The sequence below is a fragment of the Malus domestica genome, chromosome 03 (genome assembly GCF_042453785.1).
Source record: "Malus domestica chromosome 03, GDT2T_hap1".
NCBI lineage: Eukaryota > Viridiplantae > Streptophyta > Magnoliopsida > Rosales > Rosaceae > Malus > Malus domestica.
In genome coordinates, this window is record NC_091663.1 from 28,807,337 (window position 1) to 28,828,177 (window position 20,841).

Genomic DNA, 20,841 nt, shown 5'->3' on the forward strand with positions numbered 1-20,841 from the left:
ATGCTAATTGGTAATATTATAATGTCAAAATCATATGTGTAAAGAATTAATAAAAGTTGAGACCATTTAATCAACATATAAGCCGTATTGAAAATATTACGAGAGTAAAACCCAAAAAACATTTTTTCTAAAAATGCTTTCAATCATTTAAAAACACTAACCAGACGAGCTCTTTAGACGAATGAAACTTAACTCTCCCAATCTCAATCCATCTGCTACCTTCAACTTTGCCAAATTTGGAAATTAGCTCCACTTCTTTCTACAATATTGAATCTACCGAGTTATCTCCAATCCTACATAATCCTAGGCACCAAACGTATAGAGTGCATGAAGAACAATCCCTCATGACAAATCTGTGTTCCAAATGACCAAGTCCGGCGTGCTCAGTCTCAATGCATTCAAAAGATAACTTGCACGTTTTGGAGGACGATCAACATTCTAATTTCGCATTCAACCAACACAGATAAACAAATTTATATCACTCAGCTGCTGTGCATCATTCAAGAGAAACCAAATACAAACTTACAAAATGATATTAATACATCCGGAGTTTCTAATCTACAGCGCGTTCAGGCAAGATTTGGATCCTTACGCAGCAGTGACGGCTTCTTCAGTTTTCTTTTTTTCTTCCTTCAATTTTTTCCAGTTCTCGGTGCTATCTATTATTTCACCAGTTTTGATGAGGTAGCGAACTCGTTGTCCATTTTCCAGAATTTTATGACCCACCCGACTTGCTACATTCTTTTCTTTCGAGAAAAGCATCACGTTCGAGCTGTGTATAGCTCCTTCTACCTGGAATATGAAACTTAAAATGTTTATTTGTAATTAAATGAAACTAGCAAGCAAGGAAACAAAAGTTGACGGCTCCAAGGTTCACGAAAGAAAAGGAACCTTAAGAATCTGTCCTGGTTCTCCCTCTTCCCTGCTCTTCATATGCTTCGTCTTCAAGTTTATTTCCTTCACTATCACGGTGCTATTGTGCTTAAAGATCTTTGTTACCTCTCCAGTTTTACCCTTTTCATGTCCCGATATGACTTTCACTGTATCCCCAACCTTAACATGCATTTTGTGCAAAACTGGAAGGCTGTTTGGCTTGCATTCCTTCCGCTCCCATCTTTTGAGCTGCCAGACGACGAAAAAAGCAATACTTCAGGAGATGAACAGCCCTAATATGCTACATCATATCCCATTTACCAAAAACAGCTTTTTAAAAAGAAAAAGATACTAAATTATGCAAACCAGAAATTGAAATAACGTTTTCTTGGTTTAGCCAGCATATCAAGATAAAAGACTCTCCACCCCAATCGTGAAATAGTTGCAATGAAACGCCTTCTTTGTGATTACTGTCAGAATATCCCACTTAGTGGTGCGTGTCAGCAGATATTACAAATCAAATTACATGCTTGAAGATTGCCTTCATATTATCCAGCTACAAACAAGCAGAAGCATCACTTTCTAGAAGCTAGTAAGTTAGCAATTCAACTATACATGCATCAGATTCTGATAGTATAGGCAGAGAAAATAGATAGGACTCGTGATACTAACCTTCACGACGATGAGGCAAGGCTTTACTGTTAACTTGGCCTGCGCACAAAACAAGCAGATAAATTGTTACGAATGTTTCTCTTTTGTCCACCCAGTGATCAGAGTAATTCAAACTCAAACTACAATGTGAATGGCATAAAAACAATTACCATCACCTTGACGGTATCAAATTTTGTTTCTTTGAGATGACAAGAAAGAACAAAACATAAAAGAAAATCCATGCAGAATTACAGGCTTGGAAAACATATCAGATTCTTTTTAAGAAACTTGTTAGTAAAATTAAAATATAGTATCAAAATTCAACATGACACGTTTAGTGAAAAACTTTACGAGATCCCATCTATTGGAGGCGTTAACACAAAAACTCTGAAAAGAAATGAAATTATTCTAACAGAATGAACCGATATGTGTGTCACGATCAGTATGTAGAGTTCAGAAAGCCCCGCTTATGACTATGTAAACCGAAAGCTCACTCCAGCTAAACGTTCATTTCATACAACTCAGTCTTATGTCAATGAAATCAAGTATAAACATTATTATCCACTAATATAGGGCTACTTATAAACCCGGAAAACCCCAAATCATTGATTAGGGCATTAGCACATTGTCATTATTAGGTAGTGGGGATAAAATACAGAAATTGTATCAGAAGTTATTAAGAAACAAAGTACTTAAAGGCCCTATTTCTAAATCTTATACACAAAATTGTGTTCTTAATTTCTTATATCCATCACAAATTCGAAATATTCTACCGGAAACCTTCGTTTACCACTAAAACTGTTCAACCAATTCCTTCATCTGTTTTTTATTCACTTCAAACAATGTCAGAACCATAACCAAAGGAGGTGCAGTTTCTTCAAATACTTCAAATACATTAAAATTTATCAATCTCCTTTTCACTTCACCTATTTGTAGAACCCCCATTTTTGCATATTAATAGAGGAATTCAATTCCACAAAGAAAAATAAAATCACATCAATTTGCAGAAATCACTGTAACAAAGAGTGTTCAGTTTAAGCAAAACCCACTTCACTGTTACAGGCAAAGAACTTAAATGCAGCAAAATACATGCATATATAGAGGTATATGTAAATATTTTATATTTGATATAAGAATTGGGGGAGAAAGTAAAACGTACCGGGACAGGGTAAAGAGTTGGGGGGAAGAGGCGTTGGCCGAGGAAGGAGTTAGAGGAGAGAGAAAGAGAGGTCATGGAGCTCTGAAGTGCAGCCATGGCTGCCATTTTCGTTGCTTGGCTATGAATGTGACTGCGAAATGGATAATACAGAGAGACAGAGAGAGTGTAAATTTACAATAGGATTGGATTGGGATCAAACGACGGCGTAGCTGGTCTTTTGGTGGGTTTTGTGGTAAGCTGACATATGCATGGAGGGTAAAGCCCAGCCCAAATTTTGGTGGGCTGGTCGGAATAACGACTGTGACCGGATTCGTAAATCTCTTCGGCCGTTAATATTGGATTTGAATAATTGTTATTAGCATTCTAAAAATGTACTTAAATACTTCAAAATTTCGATATTTAGAAAGAAAAATACTCTAATATGAGAAGTGTACACTTAGATCTTAGAGTGTCAATAATAATTTATTTTAAAAGTAATGTGACTGATTATTTATTTTGAAAAAGTCCAACGTACCAAACTAGAGTGATTTTGTGGACATAGAGTCGTCTTTGGACACCCAAAACTTAACCATGTATATTAGAACGGGAATGATTTCCGCATTCTTTTTTCTTTGTCTGAAGATTTGTAAGAAAAAGAAACTAAAATAAAAAAAGAAGTGCATAAAGAGAACGGAAGTGCAGTATTATTTTGCCATTATAGCACAATCATCGGTTGTTCCCAACTTTTTTTTCTTTTTTCTTTTTTGTTGGTGGAAGGTTTGCTTCCAATAAGAAACAAAAATTATAAATTATGCAAACACTGAAAATAATGGGAAATAAGTTCAAAAGCGTATCAACTTTTCCTTCATTTCCATTGTAAAGTATGATGCATAAATCTAGAAATCTGTCATCTGAGTAAAACAGGGAGGAAGAGAGAAATGGATATGTAACAGGGTCGAATGTTGAACCGAAAACCAGTGTCATTCGACCAGAAATATTAACTACTCGAAATCCACTAGTTCTAAGCCCAAGGACTGCACATGTATCAAAAAAGCAAACCCGAAAAACCAAGAAATAAGAAAGAAAAAAAAAAAAGAAAAAATGGGGAAGCCAGCGTCTATACTTCATAGGTATCGGCTAGGCTGTCCACAGACTCCTCTCTGTGGTGTTCGGTCATTTGGATTCTGGTTTCTGGTTGGTTCACGTCAGTTGTGCCTTCATCCGTTACAGATGACAAGGATTTCACATGATTCCTGTTGTGCCTCATTTTGAGCATCCGCGATAGCACTTGTACGATGTCTCTCATGGAAGGTCTTTTTTTGGGTGCACGACTGACACATTTATATGCCAGAGCTGCCATTTCGTTGAGCTCTTGCACATGGAAACTCCCATTAAGACGCGAATCCACAATTTCTTCCCACCCAAGTTTCCCCTCTGTATTCATCGCAGCCTATTTTTCATACAGAAATATCATTTGATGTGCAAAGTAAACAGCACTATTGGGATTCAAGTGGACAAGTACATCTGCAAAAATAGTATATGGTAGTCTACTATGTTCTTAGGTTCCATGTTGTCACAGGGTCAGATTACTTCAATATCGGAATTCCTTGTGTTCCAGTTTCCTGTTTATTTTGGATAACCTCTGTGTGTGAGTGTGCATGATAAGTGCGCATATGCAGTGTGTGTGTGAGAGAGAGAGAGAGAGAGATTTCTTACAAGTTCAACATATTCCATTAAACCCTGTTGAGGATTTCTTGCAGCTATGAGCTCAAAGAGCAAAACTCCATAGCTGTAAACGTCACTTTTCTTGGTGAAATTCCTTGTAGATATATATTCAGGATCAAGATAACCAAAAGTTCCCCTAATATTAGCTGCATGTTTATCCACCATTTCTTCTCTTGAAAGTCCAAAATCAGCAACCTGCTTGATCCAACATAACCCTCTATAATATCTCAATTGGAAGCCTAACCTTTTATTGTTTTAACTACATATATTAAGCGAAAATCCAAAAAGCAAGAAAATTTTCAATATTTGGAAAGGAAGTAAATCAAATATTTCCTCTTCACACCACACGATATTATTTCAGAATCTGCAGTTGGAAACAATTATAGAAAAGTTGGAAGACATACCCTAGCTCTCATGGATTGGTCCAACAGAATATTGGATGATTTAATATCACGGTGTATTACAGGAGGAACTGCCTGAAGTAAAAAAGTGCAAAATAGATGAGTAAACACCTTTGGCATGAATAAAACCATGTGCAGGCATACCCAGGCAGAGATGAAATTTTCTGTGTCACACAATACGATTTACTTACTCCATCATGAAGATACTCCAAGCCCCTTGCTACGTCTAGAGCTATTAGAACTCTCAAATCCCAGCTCAATGGCTCATGCTTTTCACCTACGTAAAGAAAACCATGCTATTCTCAGGTAACGATCTTATATATGCATATCAACTGGAGTTCATACTGTGTGATAAATCTAATATATTATATTAAAATGAACAATTTGAAGTTGACAGCCATCTTACTATATAAATGAGAGGCCAAACTGCCTTTACTCATGTAGACATATATAAGCATATGTTGGCCTTTCTCTGCACAATATCCAATTAAGTTCACGAGGTTTCGGTGATGCAACCTTCCCAATAGCTTAACCTGAAGGGGAAAGAAAAGAACGAATGTGAGGGACTACAACAGACGAAGTGGATTAACTTAAAAAGGAAAACTATTACATGACATTAAGCATGTTTATGATTTTCCAAATTCTCCAAAAACAAATCTCCTGAAAATATCTGTAAGTGGATTAACTTTCTTATATTTCACCAAGCTCCCAAACTTTTAAACACATTTCCGATAAATTTATACCATTAATCAATAACTCATAATCGGGGCATATAACTAGTAAATTATTAACCATTAAACAATCACTACCTCTGTCTGGAATTCTTTCTCCCCTTGCGTAGAATCAGTTGCAAGCACTTTAACAGCGACAGTCTCACCTGTTGACATCTGAGCTTTGTACACAGGACCAAATGCACCTTGCCCTATCAATGTTGTAAAGTTATATGTTGCTTTCTGCAGATCCCTGTATGAACCCCATTAACAAAAAATTAATAAACCAAATGGGAAAGAAGATCGAGGCCTTAAGTGTGCAAAATAAGTTGCATCTCTTTTAAAAAGAATAATATATTAAGGAGTACTAAGCAGTTAAGACTTTGGAAGAAAGACACACCAAAAATTTCATGATGAATCAGGCGGATTATTTACCAGTGTGTATCATCTTACGAGAATACAATATGGTGTGGACCTAGCTTATCAATTTTGCAATTATAGATGTACAGCATTTGGTATCTCACATAACAGTTGAAGCAAACCACAGTAAATATCTAGGCATATAAAGCCTTTGTGATTGTGTTGTATCTGTGTTTTACATGCATATCAAATTACCATTCCGCTGATAAGAATTCAAGCTATCCACCCTATTCACATAGATTGATTATCTGGCGTTCAAATGTTTAGAATAAGCATGCAGGCTCATTATTTAGCGATTACCGGTTAGTCAATTCATATTATCACTAACATTCTAAAGATAGAATGTACCATATTTCCCATAAACAGGATAGAAATGGTGCCTGTTTTCAAAAGTGCCAATGCTAGGTAATTTAGGATTCGTACATGCAGAGTTCTGAATCAATCATACCAAACATTCTCATCACGGATAATGATATAGGATATGATAGAAAGACAATCATGTAAGATTCTAAATCAAGAAGTAAGGTACATGAGAGGAATAGGTTTTCTGGAAACATTACTTGTAAGAATACTCGGGAATTCCAGACATTGAGACTACATTACTCTTCTTAAATCCTTCATGCCAGAAGGATTTACCATTCTGTCCAGATCTTACAGGCGAATCCGGACCAAGTGTCGAGTCTGACAATATAGTACAAGAGTCAGCACCATTAGCACGAATAGGAATAGTTGCTGCCCTCCGAGAACTGCTATTCCCTATCTGCAAGCGCCTCCTATGGTACCTAATGCAGAAGAATCCAGAAATTGCCAAAAGCACTCCAATCACTACCCCTATAGATAATCCAACAATAAGCACAACTGGCTCGGCCTTCATCTTCTCAACTATACTTTACTGTCTGGTCAATTATCCATCCCATTAAAAGACCTGAAAAATGCCAATCTGATAACTTAGCAAAAACAAAAGAAGGCGCCACTTGTTTATAGCCTACTAAGATATCAACGTCATGAACTTCAAAGTTGTGAGGTTGATTCCAAACAATTTGTTTGAAATTCATGGCAATCAAAATAATCAAATACAAACTCCAAATTGTTCAAAAGAGAACATTCTGGTATACTATTCTAGGTTCCATTTCCAATTTTGGACAGGAAACTAACATTGAATAAGCATTGACTAATTCTACTATTTATGAATTTAAAACCCTTGTAACAGTAATAAGAGAAAAATAACAGTTGGTATTAATCTTTTATCTGAATTTATTTTCTGGGGCACGATGGAATAAAAACCCAACAGTTTTCAATCAAAATAAAAGCTTAATTAAAGTGGGAAAAAGCAAAATTCAGCAGTCTAACTGTCTATGTTTAGCAAACTATAGTGAAAAACAATTACTTGATCTGCCTAGCATTTAACCAAATCAAATTAAACTGAGATCCTATATGATACCAATAGATGCTACCAATGAAAATTTCCAGATAGTCGACAATCTAAGAAATTGGGTCAGTCACAAACGCAATAATGCTCTGTTTGGTTGCTCAGAAAATAAGCAAAAGAAAGTACATAATTTTTAGAAGAAAAAAAAAACCCGCAAAGCCAAATGCAAGTATATGGGACCAAGTTAGAGTTTTTCCACTTTTCTTTCCTTTTATTCAACTCAAACTAATTTTCTCAGCAACCAAACAGAGATTCAAGAGAAACCCACCAACAGATCATGACCAGGAAACCAAAAACAACAGAAATTAAGCATTAAAAAATCAAAACAAAAACAAAAAGAAGAAATCAAACCATAGTGTTCGACGTACAGCTTTGGGTATTACCTGTATATGCAGAGAAACAGTTACATGTTCTGCAGGAGTATGGAAAACAAGTAAAAGTGAAACCAAATGGTTTGAGATTTGAGAGAGATTCAAAGGGTGATATGTGCGATGATGAAAAAATAGTTGGAGAAAAACAAGTTGGCGTGTGAAAGTAATGGAAGCAAATACAGACAGAAGGAAAGAGTGAGTAGTAAATGGTATGTTTTGCTTGCTTTTTAAATTCCGTGAGTCGCCGCTGGAAATAAGGTAAAAGAAACGCGTCTCCCGACTCCCTATAAATGTACTTCTTGGGATTTCGGGTTTTCTACAAAACAAAATAGGTAAAATATAACATTTTCTTTTAGGGGATTGTTATTAGTATTACAAAAATATTATTTGGTACTTTAAATTTTCTATAATTAAAAAGAAATATACATTTATGAGGAGTATAGAATGAGATTTTTGGAATGTTAATAACAGTTTCCTTCTTTTAATGAGAATGCATTTTATTAAAGAATTAAAAATGCCCCAAATACAAATAGCAAAAAGAAAGATACATCAGCCCATATCACCCTTTTAATGAGAATGCATTTTATTAAGTCCAAAACAAAAAGTTTGCAAGTGGCAGTTTACTACAGTGGTGGAGAAGAGCGTTGTCGTTGCACCATAATGTGGGTTCAAATATCGTCGGCTCCCTAATCTAACAAATCTATTGTTTGGCAAAATAAAATAAAAAGTAGAAGCTCAAAATACATCAAACCCTACAAGTGACACTTTACTGTAGTGGTGGAAATGTGTTGAGTTTTTGCATGACGGCCTAATCTAACAAATCTATTGTTTGGCAAAATAAAAAAAAGTAGTAGCTCAAAATACATCAAACCCTACAAGTGGCCACTATTACTATAGTGGTAGAAATGTGTCGAACTTCGGTTGCTAATTTAACATCTAATCTAACAAAATTTATCGTTTGACAAAAAATAAAATATATCAAACCCTACATAGTCGACGCGATTGCAAAAACTGTTGCCATCGTAAAAACAAGTAAGACAAGGAAAAGAAACATTGCCATCGTAAAAACAAGTCTGAAGACAAGGAAAAGAGCAATCATGCCAAAATGAGGATATATTCACGCACATAATATGTCGAAAAATAAAATACAATATGATCCTGGGATCCAAAATCTGTTGAGGCATAATTCTACAACCCACTAAAGTGTGGTTGAGAGAGATGGGGAAGAGAGGAGGTACGTGGTGAATACTAGAGAGATCTGTAGCAAAGAAAAACTTTGGCATACTGGAGAGTCATTGAGCATGTGATTTGGGGCAAGGCAGGAATGCCATGTCATATCTGGGATGAGTATGGGAGTGCAAGCCCAAGGGAGTGGGGGATGTAAGGGAAAAGCAACGGACAACAAAGCTTGGGTTGACAGGGCAGAAGATTTTGATGGAGGAGGCAGAGGAGTGGGAGAGAAGAAAGTTCAACTTGGGGAAGGAGAGTTGGCGCCACAAAGGGTAGAGTAGCCACCACCAAAGGCGAAGAAGGCGCCATAAAGGACGGGAGAAGAGCCGCCCTTTGGGGCGGCTGGAAAGACCATGATCAAAAAGATTTTATTCTAGTTTTAGGTAAAATACAACTTTGAATATTATGTTGTCGAGTTGTCAATTTAAGCAGTAAATCAAATAGATTTCGTTTTAGAGGTATACTTCGTAGGTTGTTAACGTAAGTTATCGACGACTTGTTTTTTATTTGAATATGTTACCTAGGGTGTCAGTCCAAACCATTAATAAGGTGTTAAAGTTGTATTGATGCACTATGATAAAAAGGGCAAATTTACCGTTAAAAGTGCCTATTATGTGGCTCAGTAGTGGATCCTTCCTCCCTCTCTATCTTCATCTTCTTCATCCTCTTGCAACCAATTTTCTACTTTGTGGGATACATTATAGTAGGCCATTGTTCCTCCCAAAGTTAAGATGACGGTGTCGACGTAAATTTCCGCTGTCTTCAGTCTTAACGAAAATACACCTGCAAAACAACCATAACCTTTGATCAAGGACCTAAGCCTCATGCACCCACGAGGTGGGGGGGGGGGGGTTAGGCTAATAGATCTCCAATGCCTAAGTCAATTTCTCTGAGAGAGAGTAAAGTGTTTAGGGCTTTTTTAGTGTAGCCAAAGCTCCTGAAATTTGGTAGAATATGTTGTATATATAGGGGAGAGGGCCGACCATAGTGTTAGGGTTTTACCCTACACATGGCGGCATCCTATTGGCCAAGGATTATGGAGAAATATTCTCAAGATATTAAATAGGAAATAATATCTAGAGATAATGGAGTAATTATCCTTAATTGATTTAAATATGGATTACTCGATTGGAGTCAATCTTCAATTGGGAATGATTTGGGTAATTAATCCTTATCTTTCATGATTTGACTTTTCCCTGCCAAGGGCATGTGAGCTGTAGGCAGTCATATTCAGCTGCTGGGACCTTTAGGGATGTGAGCTGCACGTGGGAGTACTTGAGGAACCTGCCTATTTATTGAGGGCAATCTTGTCTTTCTTGAGCAAAAGTCCACTTGTCGCCTCTAGAATTTTTGGGATTATTTTTGGCTCCACAAATACCCTCACACCTGCTGAGCTGCACATAGGAAAAAGGGCAGTAGCTGTAGAAATCCTAAGTCGCATGGGCTTGTAGAGTTGTTTCTCAATTTGAACTTGATCTCCTTTCTTGATTTCGAGATAGACTTCTTCTACGAAAAAGAAACCAATTGCCCCCAATAACTATTTAATTTTGCCTTAAGCAGGGGATTAAATAAATTTAGAGAGCAATCATCATTCCAACAAAGAAGAGAAGCCAGAAGAAATTTTTCTTCCCCCTTCCTTAGCTTTCTTATTCTCTTGCTCTTGTAAAGAGTCGTCTCTCATTGTTGTTCTTCTTCTCCGTGCCACACCAAACGTAAGAAAATTTGAATTTTCCTTTTCTTGAATTTTTTGGGAATCTTGGGACTTGAAAAATTGGCTCGGTGGGGGCCGAGGATGTGTGAGACGCATGACAGGGTTACCACGGTGGTGCAGCAAGGGAGTCGGCTGGCGTGGGCCAATGGCTTAGCTCAGTTCAAGCCAAAAAGATAGGCGCGCTGGGGCGCGGGGAGGCCGGACCTTCAAAGCTGCTAGGCACAGGTCCGTGCAGGTGAGAGATGAAGGAAAGAGAGACCGGTATGGGTTGGGTCTCTTGCTGGCGTGTTGAGTTGTGTGGCCTTGGGCCTTTTATGGTCCTGTGGCTTTTTAGGCCGTGCCGTGGAGCACTGGGCATGAGAGAGAGGGAGAGCCTGGTTTGGACCATGGGGCTTGGCTTGTTGTTGGGCTCCTACAACTTGGGCTAGTGTTGAGAGAGAGTGTGAGGGCTATGTGGCTTGGTGCAGAGGTGCTAGGCTCGCGGTCTTTTTTAATTTTTATTTTATTTTTTGAGCTACTTTCTAAATATTTTCCTTCGTACATTTTGTAGGGACTTTGAGATGTCTTCCTCCGATCGCAAAAGTGACGAATATCTTCCACCTTTGTATCGTCAAGGTGGTTCCTCCGGCAAGGTGGGCTATTTCAAGGCTGCGCATGTCAAGATCAATTCCGATCAGCTGTTTCAGGATTTTCTTGAGGCTTGTACAAGCATGCGATTCCATTAAGGGTTCGCATCAAGCGGGTGAAAGATGATAGCGGCCATGAACTATACGGTGAAGGCACCATTCCTAGGAAGAAGGCTATTAAATTCCATCTGTATTACTTCATGTTGGGATTTACTTTTCTCATGCCACATCTTTTCCAGGAGGTGATATGCTCTATGAAATGCACACATGCTCAGTGCTCCCCGAATGTAGTTCGTGCAATGGTAGGGTTTTCGAACTTAAACAGGTTCTTTGATCTTGGCTTGACCATAAATGAGTTCTGGTACTTATTCGAAATTGGCCATAAATAAGGTGTAGGGTAGCTGAGATCTCGTCATAGACTGCTTGATGCTTCCTGCAAAGGTGATCATGAGTGTGTGAGAGACACCTTGGAGGTTAGTGGAGAGTAGGAGTCTGACTTTTCTCCTAAGCTGCGTGTCCCAACCGTCTTTGTCATTGGTAAGTAAACTGCTTCATTCCTGGCCTACTTGAATTTTTTGTTGAGCTGCTCCATGACTTCAGCTTACTAATTGTCATTCTTACTTTGTGTAGATTCAGAATTTGGCTCAACTTCAAGAACTTCGGCTAATATGAAGAAAGTGCACATCGCCTTGGGCATTCCTACTGAGTACCATGAGTGGCACTGGCTGCTTAATCATCTTTGTTAGGAGAAAGACGAGCTGCTTCCGAGGGAAAAGATAAAACTGATAAAGGATGAGGCGTTTGCTCGTCCGATCACTGTTGTAGAGCCTACTGCTAATGAGGGTGGAAATAAAAGATTTTCCTCACTTGCTTGTGAGCCTTGGGTTGAGAAGAAGCCAAAGATTTCTTCTGCTGTTTATGGGGGCTCGTTTGCTGCTGAGAGGCTTGTCATTGATCTGACTTCTCCAAAGGGGACGAAAAATTCCGTTGAGCCTGAACCTGTAAAACCTACTGCTCTGAAGATGACCACATCCATTGTTAAATGGCTTGCCTGGCGAAAAGGTTCGGTAGTGCCCCCAGTGTTCGGGTTTGTGTCGAAGCGACCGTCGGAAGCTAAGTCCGGTTCAACTTCTAAGAGACTTGTTGCTATGAAGAGCGGGAAGGTGGATTTTACTACTAAGGTGGCACCTGGGTCTGTTTCTTCTTCCGTTGCGACTGATTTTTCTGCTGAGAAGGGGAAGTCTGCTCGAATAGGCAGTTGTGAAAGATCCACCGAGTTTGAGGCTGAAGAGTTTCTTAAGGTTTGTCCACTGTTGAAGACTAACCTGCTTGAGGATGTTGATGTATGCGCCAAGTTCATTGACAATGTCGGGAAAGTTGTTATCCGCTCAAACTTGTTTGCAAAGCGTCTTGCCTACTCGAGGAGGTCCTCCCTGATTGCTACAATGCATAAGACTTTGATCCTTGCAACTAAGTCTGTGTGCGTTGATTATGATGCTTTCAAGTGTGCTAAGAATGGGTCTTATGTCTCTACCCCCACTTCTATACAGTTGGAGATCGCTCATCAGGAGGTCACCCATTTGAAGGCTAAGCTTAATGTGACTCAGACGATGTTAGAAGCATAAAGAAGAAAGTCTAACGTGTTTCTCTTGTGGTCAATGACCTTGAATGTGTCAATTCGAAGCTACGATCTACTTATTTTGCCAAGGACGAAGAGCTTGTCTTTATGCATGCTGAAGTGTCTCGTCTCAAGGAGGTTGCTAGTAAGCTTGAGTCTAAGGAAATAGATATGTAAGGTGCACTGTATGCTAGCGAGAACCTGAGAAAGGAACTGGATAAGCTGCAATGGTGCTTATATTGGGCTTGTTCAAGAGAATGTGCAGCTGAAGAATGAGAAATGTAACATCTTATATCAACCAACGGAGAGGGGGTGATGTGCCTTATATGTACATACTCTTCTCCCTATAACACAAGGCATTTTAGGAATTCATTGGCTTCGGATTCCATTAGAACTTCGAAGTTAAACGAATTCAAACGAGAGTATTTCCAGGATGGGTGACCCACTGGGAAGTTCTCATGTGAGCTCCCAGAAATAAAACCGTGAGGGCGTGGCTGGGGCTCAAAGCGGACAAATTGTGTTACGGTGGAGCCGATCTGGGATGTGACAGAATGGTATCAAAGCCACTCTGTCGTGTGGTGAGAGTGTGTCGACGAAGACGTCGGGCCCCAAAGAGGGGTGGATTGTAACATCCCACATCGCCCAACGGAAAGGGGGTGATGTGCCTTACATGTACATGCTCCCTTCCCTATAACACGAGGCATTTTGGGAACTTATTGGCTTCAGATTCTATTGGAACTCCGAAGTTAAGCGAGTTCGGGCGAGAGCATTCTTAGGATGAGAGACCCATTGGGAAGTTCTTATGTAAGTTCCTAGAAACAAAACCATAAGGGCGTGGTTAGGGCCCAAAGTGGACAATATCATGCTATGGCGAAGCCGGTCTGGGATGTGTTAAGAAAGCTGGTCACGCAGTGGCGCTTGCTTCTTGTCAAGTCGATTTCTACAAGCTTGGCTATGTAAACTATTTTCACGGCATGTCGTCAGACTATGAGTTTTCCGAGAAGGACTTGGAGACTTTCTCCATTGGGAAGTTCTCATGTAAGTTCCTAGAAACAAAACAATAAGGGCGTGGTTAGGGCCCAAAGCGGACAATATCATGCTATGGCAAAGCCGGTCTGGGATGTGTTAAGAAAGCTGGTCACGCAGTGGCGCATGCTTTTTGTTAGGTCGATTTCTACAAGCTTGGCTATGTAAACTATTTTCACGGCATGTCGTCAGACTATGAGTTTTCCTAGAAGGACTTGGAGACTCTCTCCATTTCTCCAGTTGATCTGCTTGATTTCTCGTTTGAGGCTACCTTTGGTGGAGCAGCTAAGGGTCAAGTAGTATGGGCAGGGGTGGTTAAGGATGAGTTGATGAAAGCTTTGGATGCTAAGAATGATGCGGCTGATGAAGGCATAACAGTCGAGGGACCAGTGGTTACGCAAGCTACTGAGGAGTAGTCTTTTTTCTTAGACTTAGGAATGTTCTTATTTTCCTTTTTGTTATGCTTTATTTGAACTTTATTGGCCTTCGAGCTGATTTATCAATTTGCTAGAAATTTAATAAACAGCTTTCCTTGTTTTGCTTCATCTTTCTCTTTTGCCATATTTTTTGCAAAACTTTATCCTAGGACGGTCGGCTGGGTGAACTGCCCCAATGAAGCAGTCGATCTCACGTCATCACTTAGGTTTTAGTTTCATCTTCGGGGCTCCAAGAGCTTTACCTATAAGAGGAAAAAAATGCAAGATTTCTAACTTATAGAGTCGGCGGCCAAACTCGTCTCCTCTGTAGGAAGCAGGTGAGTTCGCGTAGTTACTATAGTTGCGGATCTCGACTTTGAATGGCTTCACGAGCCTTAGCCCTCCCTGGGAGTAATGGGAAACTTTTAGCTTATAGTGTCGGTGGTCTGACTCGTGCTTCTCATAGAAAGCAGAAGAGTCCGCATAGCTACTATAGTCATATTTCGGCTTTGAATGGCTTTTCAAGCTTTGGCCATCTCGAGGCATGTTGTGAAGTTTTTAACTTATAGAGCTGTCGGCCAGACACTTGCTTCTTGTAGAAAGCAGAGGATATCCACGTAGCTGTTATAGTCGTACTTCGGCTTTAGTGGCTTTTTGAGCTTTGACCCTTCAGGGGTGTGCTACAAAATTTTTAACTTATAGAGCTGTTGGTTAGACACTCGCTTCTTGTAGAAAGCAAGGGAGATCCACGTAGCTGTTATAGTTGTACCTCGATTTTGGTGGCTTCTTGAGCTTTTGCCCTCCTAGGGTGTGCTGCGAAATTTTTAACTTATGGAACCGGACACTTACTTCTAGTAGAAAGCAAAGGAAATTCATGAGGCCCCTATAGTTGTATATTTCGGCTTAGTCCCTGCAAAACTTATATCGTAGACCGTCAGCCAGAAGCACTGCTTTTAAATAAGCAGACGAGTCCACGTAGTCATAGCAGGTGTAAGTCTCATCTTACGGATTACCTTAGGCTGCCAGTCATCGAGCCGTCGGTCGGACATCTTACTTACAGAAGTAAATGACCTACATGACCACTTCAGGCGTTGTCCCTGACTTTCAGAGGCGTTTTAGGTGTGAGGTGCAGGTGGAATCGCGCCTCAGAGGCTATATCTTTCCGAGTTGTAACTTGCTTTCGCAAGTCACTTAACTAGTATTGCAACACTTTAAAACTAAGCTACGTTCATGAAGACTTGCATGTCAAGTCATGGGCACTTAGTGTCTTTTCCGGTTAGAGACCTGGGATCCCGTAAAATTGAATCTTTCAGTCAGCTAATTATATTCCAGGGGAAGAACTATCTTAGCCAATGGGAGTCATCCGACTCAGGTAGTTTCTGCATTCAGGGAAAACTAAGTAGTCATACTACCCATCCACGTTTGGATATTTCAGATTAGTTTACCCTCTCTTGATTGGGAGAGCATAAGCCATGTCTGCAAGGGTAGGGGCATCTTCTGCTTGTCATAGGGGTGGTCAGTTTGTTTATGCATTCTGCCCAAGCTTGTGAATAATTCATTCGATCTTCATTGAGAATAGAGAAATTTATTAACTTTGCTGGTAGGCAGCAATGGCATAACAACTGATAATCATTGACGTGCGAGGTCCTGTTAGTCGAGCTGCTTAAGTCTTCGAACTTTATTTGTCTTGAACAAGGTCCAAGGAACAGTGTGAGGTAACACGTAGTACTTTCTCTGGTTGTAGACATTCCACTACTTTTCGATATCTTGGTCGCTCATGGTGGTGAGGGTGTAGCTGCCATCTGCCCACTCGGATGATTTTGTACTGACCTTTCCAGGTGTGAGCCATCTTTTTGGAGCTTTCATGTTGGGTGGTGATGAAGGCTTTTCTGAGGACTTAGTTTCCTGGCTGGAATTGCTGGATCTTTGCCATCTTGTTATAGTTGGAGATGAGCTATTGTTGATATGTCGCAATGTGGGTGATAACCTTTTTCCGCTCTTCCTCTGTCAGGTCTAAGTTTATGGCCATCTTCTTCTCGTTCTACTCTAAATTCGGCAATACAGTGCTGATGCTTAACACTATGACATTAGGATGAATTATTGCCTCAAAGCCATATGCTAGGGAGAATCGAGTTTCACCAATTGCTCATCTCTTGGTGGTGTGATATGCCCATAAAACATTGGGGAGCTCATCTAGCCACTTGCCCTTGTTGTCTGAGATGGACTTCTTAAGGCAGTCGAGGATGGTCTTGTTGGGCGCATCGACCTACCCATTACCCTGCGGATACTGGGGCGTGGACATGTGTTGCTTAAAGCCATATTTTTCGAATAACTTTGCTTACAAATTGCAGTCCATTGTCGGTGATGATGGAGTGCGGGATGCCGAAGCAGCAGATGATGTTCTTCCATATGAAGCGTTTTATGTTCGTCTGGGTAGTTGTAGTCATGGGTTCAGCTTCGACCTATTTGGTGAAATAGTTAGTAACTCTGATGATCATGCCTCTGCCCCTAGTGGCATGCGACATTGGTCTTACCAGGTCAATCGCCCACTACATGAATGGCCAATGGCTCTTCTGCTGGTGGAGTTCACTAGCAGGTAGTGCAGACACATGCTTGAAGTGCTGGCAGCTGTCGCATATTTGTATATACTCATTGGCGTCTTGATGCGTGGTTAGCCAATAATAGCCAACATTAAGAGCTTTTTGCGCCAAAGAGCGGCCTCCTGAGTGGTTTTCACATACGCATTTATGGATTGAGCTAAGAATCTTTAGGTTGTCGGGATGCAATAGGCAGTGGAGATGTGGTCCTAAAAATGAACTGCGAACGAGCATGCCGTTCCGCATGTAGTAGTGTGCTGCCTTCATCTGGAGCATTCTGGACCCCAGTCTATCTATATGGAGCATTCCATTGACTATGTAGTTGATGATCGGATCTTGCCAACTCAGAGTTGTGTTGATCTACGCCACCTCAACTGTTGGTTCCTCATCTATGCTAAGTTTTTCCAAATACTCGACTTGGATTAAGTGCCAGAGTTGATGGTCTAAGGCAGAGCCTATGCCTGCTAGTGCATCTGCATAGACATTTTCTACTCGTGGAACCTAAGTGAGTGTGAATGCCTGGAATGTTGCTAGCTTCTATCGTACCTTCTCGAGGTATCGGGTTATCCTTGGATGTTTCGCTGCATACTCCCCTCAGGTTTGGTTGGTGATCAGCTAGGAATCGAAATAGATCGCGAGCTTCTTCACTGCTAGGTCTTTCACCAATCAGAGACTTGCTGGTAGGGCTTCATACTCTGCTTTGTTGTTTGACGCCTTGAATCTCAGAGTGATGGCTTGCTCGAGCATTTAACTATCCAGGTAGTGAGAACTAGGCCTGTTCTCGATCCCTAGTAGTTGGATGATACGTCAACGTGCAAGTGCCAGAAATCTCTTGTAGATCGGGCTGATAAGGCTACGGTGTACTCGGCTGCCTCTGGGGCATTTCTAGGCTGAGTTGCTACGCTCATCGAAATGTTCGCCAGTTTTTGCTTCTTTAACGTCATGCGTTTAGATTGTGCAGAACATCTCATCATGATGATGACTGTGTATGTCTGAAGGTACGGTTTAGGCTTCCAGGTTGCAACAACTAACGCCAAAATCAAAGTTTTGATTTTCGGGTATTTGGTTTCCCCATCGATAAGAGATTTTGAACTGTGGAATACAGATAGTCGGGCCTCCAGCTCTTCTCGTACAAGGGTAAAGCTTATTGTTGCTTTAGATATCGCCATGTAGATGCATAAGTCCTCCGCTGCTTCTGGTTTAGATAGTAGGGGAGGTGATGTAAGGTACTTCTTCAAGTCCTATAATGCGTTCTCACACTTCGTCATTCCATTTGTCTCGTTGTGTGTCCTGATCGGCTTGAAAAAAACTTGCATCGGTCAGTAGGTCACGAGAGGAATCAATCGAGTGCAGCTGCTTATCAGGTCAAACCTTGGATCTCCTTTAGAGTGGTGGGAGACTTCATATCCAAGATCGCTTAGATCTTTTTTGGATGTGCATTTTGTGTAGTCTGATCGTTGCTTAGGGTCAAGGGAGATGTGTTTGGCGTCATCTCCGAGTTTCCATCCTAATTCATCTGCCAGGGCATTATCAACCTTGACACCATCTTCTTGACCCGCCTGCTGTGATTACTATCTGACGGAGGTAGAATCATTTTTCTGTGCTTCAACTACTACTACTGGGGTGAAAAACTTCTTCTTTGACTTATTCAAAACTTGTACAGTACATCTTCTGGACATGGCCTGATCGCTTTTGATCTCTCCAACTGCTCATCCCAGGATGCGAAATCATATTTCCTGGTACTCAATTGAGGTCATAGCTCCAATCTTCATTAGCCAGGGTCGGCCCAATATCCCATTATGGGGAGATGAGTCGCTGAAGATCATGAAGGTCTGTGATGAGACAATCGGTGGGCTGGTTACGTCGAACGTGATGGTGCCTATGGTAGTTGAGTTAAGTCTGTTGAATTCGATCAAAACCTCTGCTTTGTATTTTATCGTGCTTTCCAGGCCCATCTTCTGGATGACTGATAGTTATATGATATTGACTGAGCTGTCATTCTCTACCATAATTCTGTTAACGATGGCGTGGGCCAGTTGAATAGAAATCACCAAGGCGTTGTCATGGGGAAAGTCTACTTCATCCGCGTCCTGCTTGGTGAAGCTGACGATTAGTCCAGGTACTACATCTATGGCTTGAACCTGAAAGATCGATCTCGCTTACTGGATCTTGTTCTTCTTGAAATTGTTGGTGGCCCCCAAATGCTCTGATTCGACAAAGATTTTGTTGATTCGAATTGTCTTGGCTAGAGGTATGGCATTGATGTCTACTTTTCGCCTAGGCCGGGCAGTTGGCTTATCGACATACTGGTCGTATTTGCCTTCCTTCACGAGTTGCTCAAGGTACTTCCTCCATGTTGTGCAGTCATTGGTTGTGTGTTCGGGACCTTTGTGGAATGCGCAGTACTTTGTTTGGTTCATCTTGGAGGGGTCTCCTTTTATGGGTGACAGCGACTTGAACCACGGTTTTTCCTTGAGGTCACGAAGGATCTGGTTGATCGAGACTGATAACTTGGTGCACATCTTGAGCTCTGTACCTCCATTTGTCTGGGATTGATCCTTCTATATGTTTCCTGGCTTATTTTTGTCGTTGAGCGGTTTATCGCTCGCCTTCTTCTGAGTTGGCTATGCGTCTTTGCGCAGCTGCTCAGGCAGCTTTTGAGAGCGATTGGCCTTATTCCAGAGGGAGTGCTTTTTTGCCAAATCATAAGAGTCTATCAGGGCCAAGTTCTCACCCATGATCAATTCTCTAAAAAGTGGGTGATCTGCTGGAAGCCCATTTCGAAAGGCTAAGCATGCAATGCTGTTATTGCATTCGATGATCTTTACCTTCTTCGCCTTGAACCTCTTGACGTAAATGCAGAGTGACTCATTCGGGTCATTCTTCATGTTGAAGAGGTGGTTAGACTTCTTTTTGATCGAGTGGTAGGATGAATATTCCTTGGTGAAAATCAAGGAAAGTTCGTTAAAGTTCCGGATTGATCGTGGCGGCAGGGTGTGGAACCAGTCTTGCGCCTTGCCATAGAGCGTCATGGAAAAGATCTTGCACATGAGTGCGTCGTTGTTAGGGTAGAGGGTCATGGCACTTCGGTAGTGCATCAGGTGCATGTCCAAATCTTCATCTCCTTTGAATAAGGTGAAATGTGGCGGGCTGAACTTTCACAGCGGCTCCGTCTGCTCGATCTCATCTGTGAACGGTAACCTGCTGATAAGATTAAAAGTACACCACAAAGTAGCACACAAATGTCCCATTGATTTTCCTTATTAAAACTAAGATTTGTCAATTATAGCATATGAAAATAAGGGTTTTTCCCGCAGAAGATTGTTTTATCTAACTACTTAAAATGTCACAAAAATTGGGCTACTGTCCCTACTAACCAACCATCGAAAAGTAAATATTAGACCAAATTAAACTTATCTAAAGTCTACGAAATTTTATATGAAGACACTAGATACACAGAGCCACACATACACAAATTTTTGGGATTTTTGGAGTTGATTTGATATTTAAATTAAATCGAAGAAAAACAGGACATAAACAAATTTTCAGTAGTTCACAAATTAAGAAAAACGAGTTAGGGGAATTGTTATCCACCACCAAATAATCATTCAACCATGTTATGTTTCATTCAAATTTCTTTTATTTTCGGATGAAGATGCTCAAGTTGGCTCAATGTTAGAACTCAACCTATTACTTTTTCTTATTTAGTATGTTAGGAGAATGACGTTTTCAACTTAACTTAGTCCCTAGCATGCAATCTAGAATGGCATGTTCATAGATTTAACTAGTAGAAATCATTAAGAATGAAAAGAGTTTGAGTCATCATAAGGCATCATAAGTACTAGCGTTGTCTTACTTATCCTAGAAATTAGTTCACATGTTAATCGCAATTAACAAGT

The 20,841-nt window shown here is 40.4% G+C and overlaps 3 protein-coding genes across 3 annotated transcripts; all 3 read right to left on the reverse strand.

The window, feature by feature from the left end:
• Positions 1-425: 425 nt before the first annotated feature.
• LOC103429424 (large ribosomal subunit protein uL24c) lies at positions 426-2,884 on the reverse strand. The gene is made up of 4 exons (XM_008367578.4): positions 2,684-2,884; positions 1,546-1,584; positions 892-1,122; positions 426-792 (listed from the first exon to the last, which is right to left on the reverse strand). The coding sequence occupies exons 1-4, from the start codon at positions 2,786-2,788 to the stop codon at positions 589-591; spliced, it is 579 nt and encodes a 192-aa protein (XP_008365800.1). The 5' UTR covers positions 2,789-2,884; the 3' UTR covers positions 426-588.
• Positions 2,885-3,499: 615 nt separating this feature from the next.
• LOC103429434 (calcium/calmodulin-regulated receptor-like kinase 1) lies at positions 3,500-7,978 on the reverse strand. Its single transcript, XM_008367586.4, has 8 exons — positions 7,731-7,978; positions 6,479-6,843; positions 5,598-5,751; positions 5,195-5,321; positions 4,980-5,065; positions 4,792-4,863; positions 4,379-4,582; positions 3,500-4,112 (listed from the first exon to the last, which is right to left on the reverse strand). Exons 2-8 carry the CDS (start codon positions 6,790-6,792, stop codon positions 3,780-3,782), a joined length of 1,290 nt encoding a protein of 429 aa, XP_008365808.3. The 5' UTR covers positions 6,793-6,843; positions 7,731-7,978; the 3' UTR covers positions 3,500-3,779.
• Positions 7,979-19,566: 11,588 nt separating this feature from the next.
• Positions 19,567-20,022, reverse strand: LOC139194787 (uncharacterized). The gene has a single exon (XM_070819702.1). The coding sequence runs from the start codon at positions 20,020-20,022 to the stop codon at positions 19,567-19,569; it is 456 nt and encodes a 151-aa protein (XP_070675803.1).
• Positions 20,023-20,841: the final 819 nt, after the last annotated feature.

Coding starts and splice junctions, on each gene's coding strand:
- LOC103429424 (XM_008367578.4), bottom strand. CDS start 2,788: ATGGCAGCCATGGCTGCACTTCAGAGCTCCATGACCTCTCTTTCTCTC. Junction 1,123..1,545: donor CTTGCCTCATCGTCGTGAAG/GTTAGTATCACG, acceptor GTCGTCTGGCAG/CTCAAAAGATGGGAGCGGAA. Junction 793..891: donor AACCAGGACAGATTCTTAAG/GTTCCTTTTCTT, acceptor TTCATATTCCAG/GTAGAAGGAGCTATACACAG.
- LOC103429434 (XM_008367586.4), bottom strand. CDS start 6,792: ATGAAGGCCGAGCCAGTTGTGCTTATTGTTGGATTATCTATAGGGGTA. Junction 5,066..5,194: donor TTTGGCCTCTCATTTATATA/GTAAGATGGCTG, acceptor TTCTTTACGTAG/GTGAAAAGCATGAGCCATTG. Junction 4,113..4,378: donor TAATGGAATATGTTGAACTT/GTAAGAAATCTC, acceptor TATGAAAAATAG/GCTGCGATGAATACAGAGGG.
- LOC139194787 (XM_070819702.1), bottom strand. CDS start 20,022: ATGACCCTCTACCCTAACAACGACGCACTCATGTGCAAGATCTTTTCC.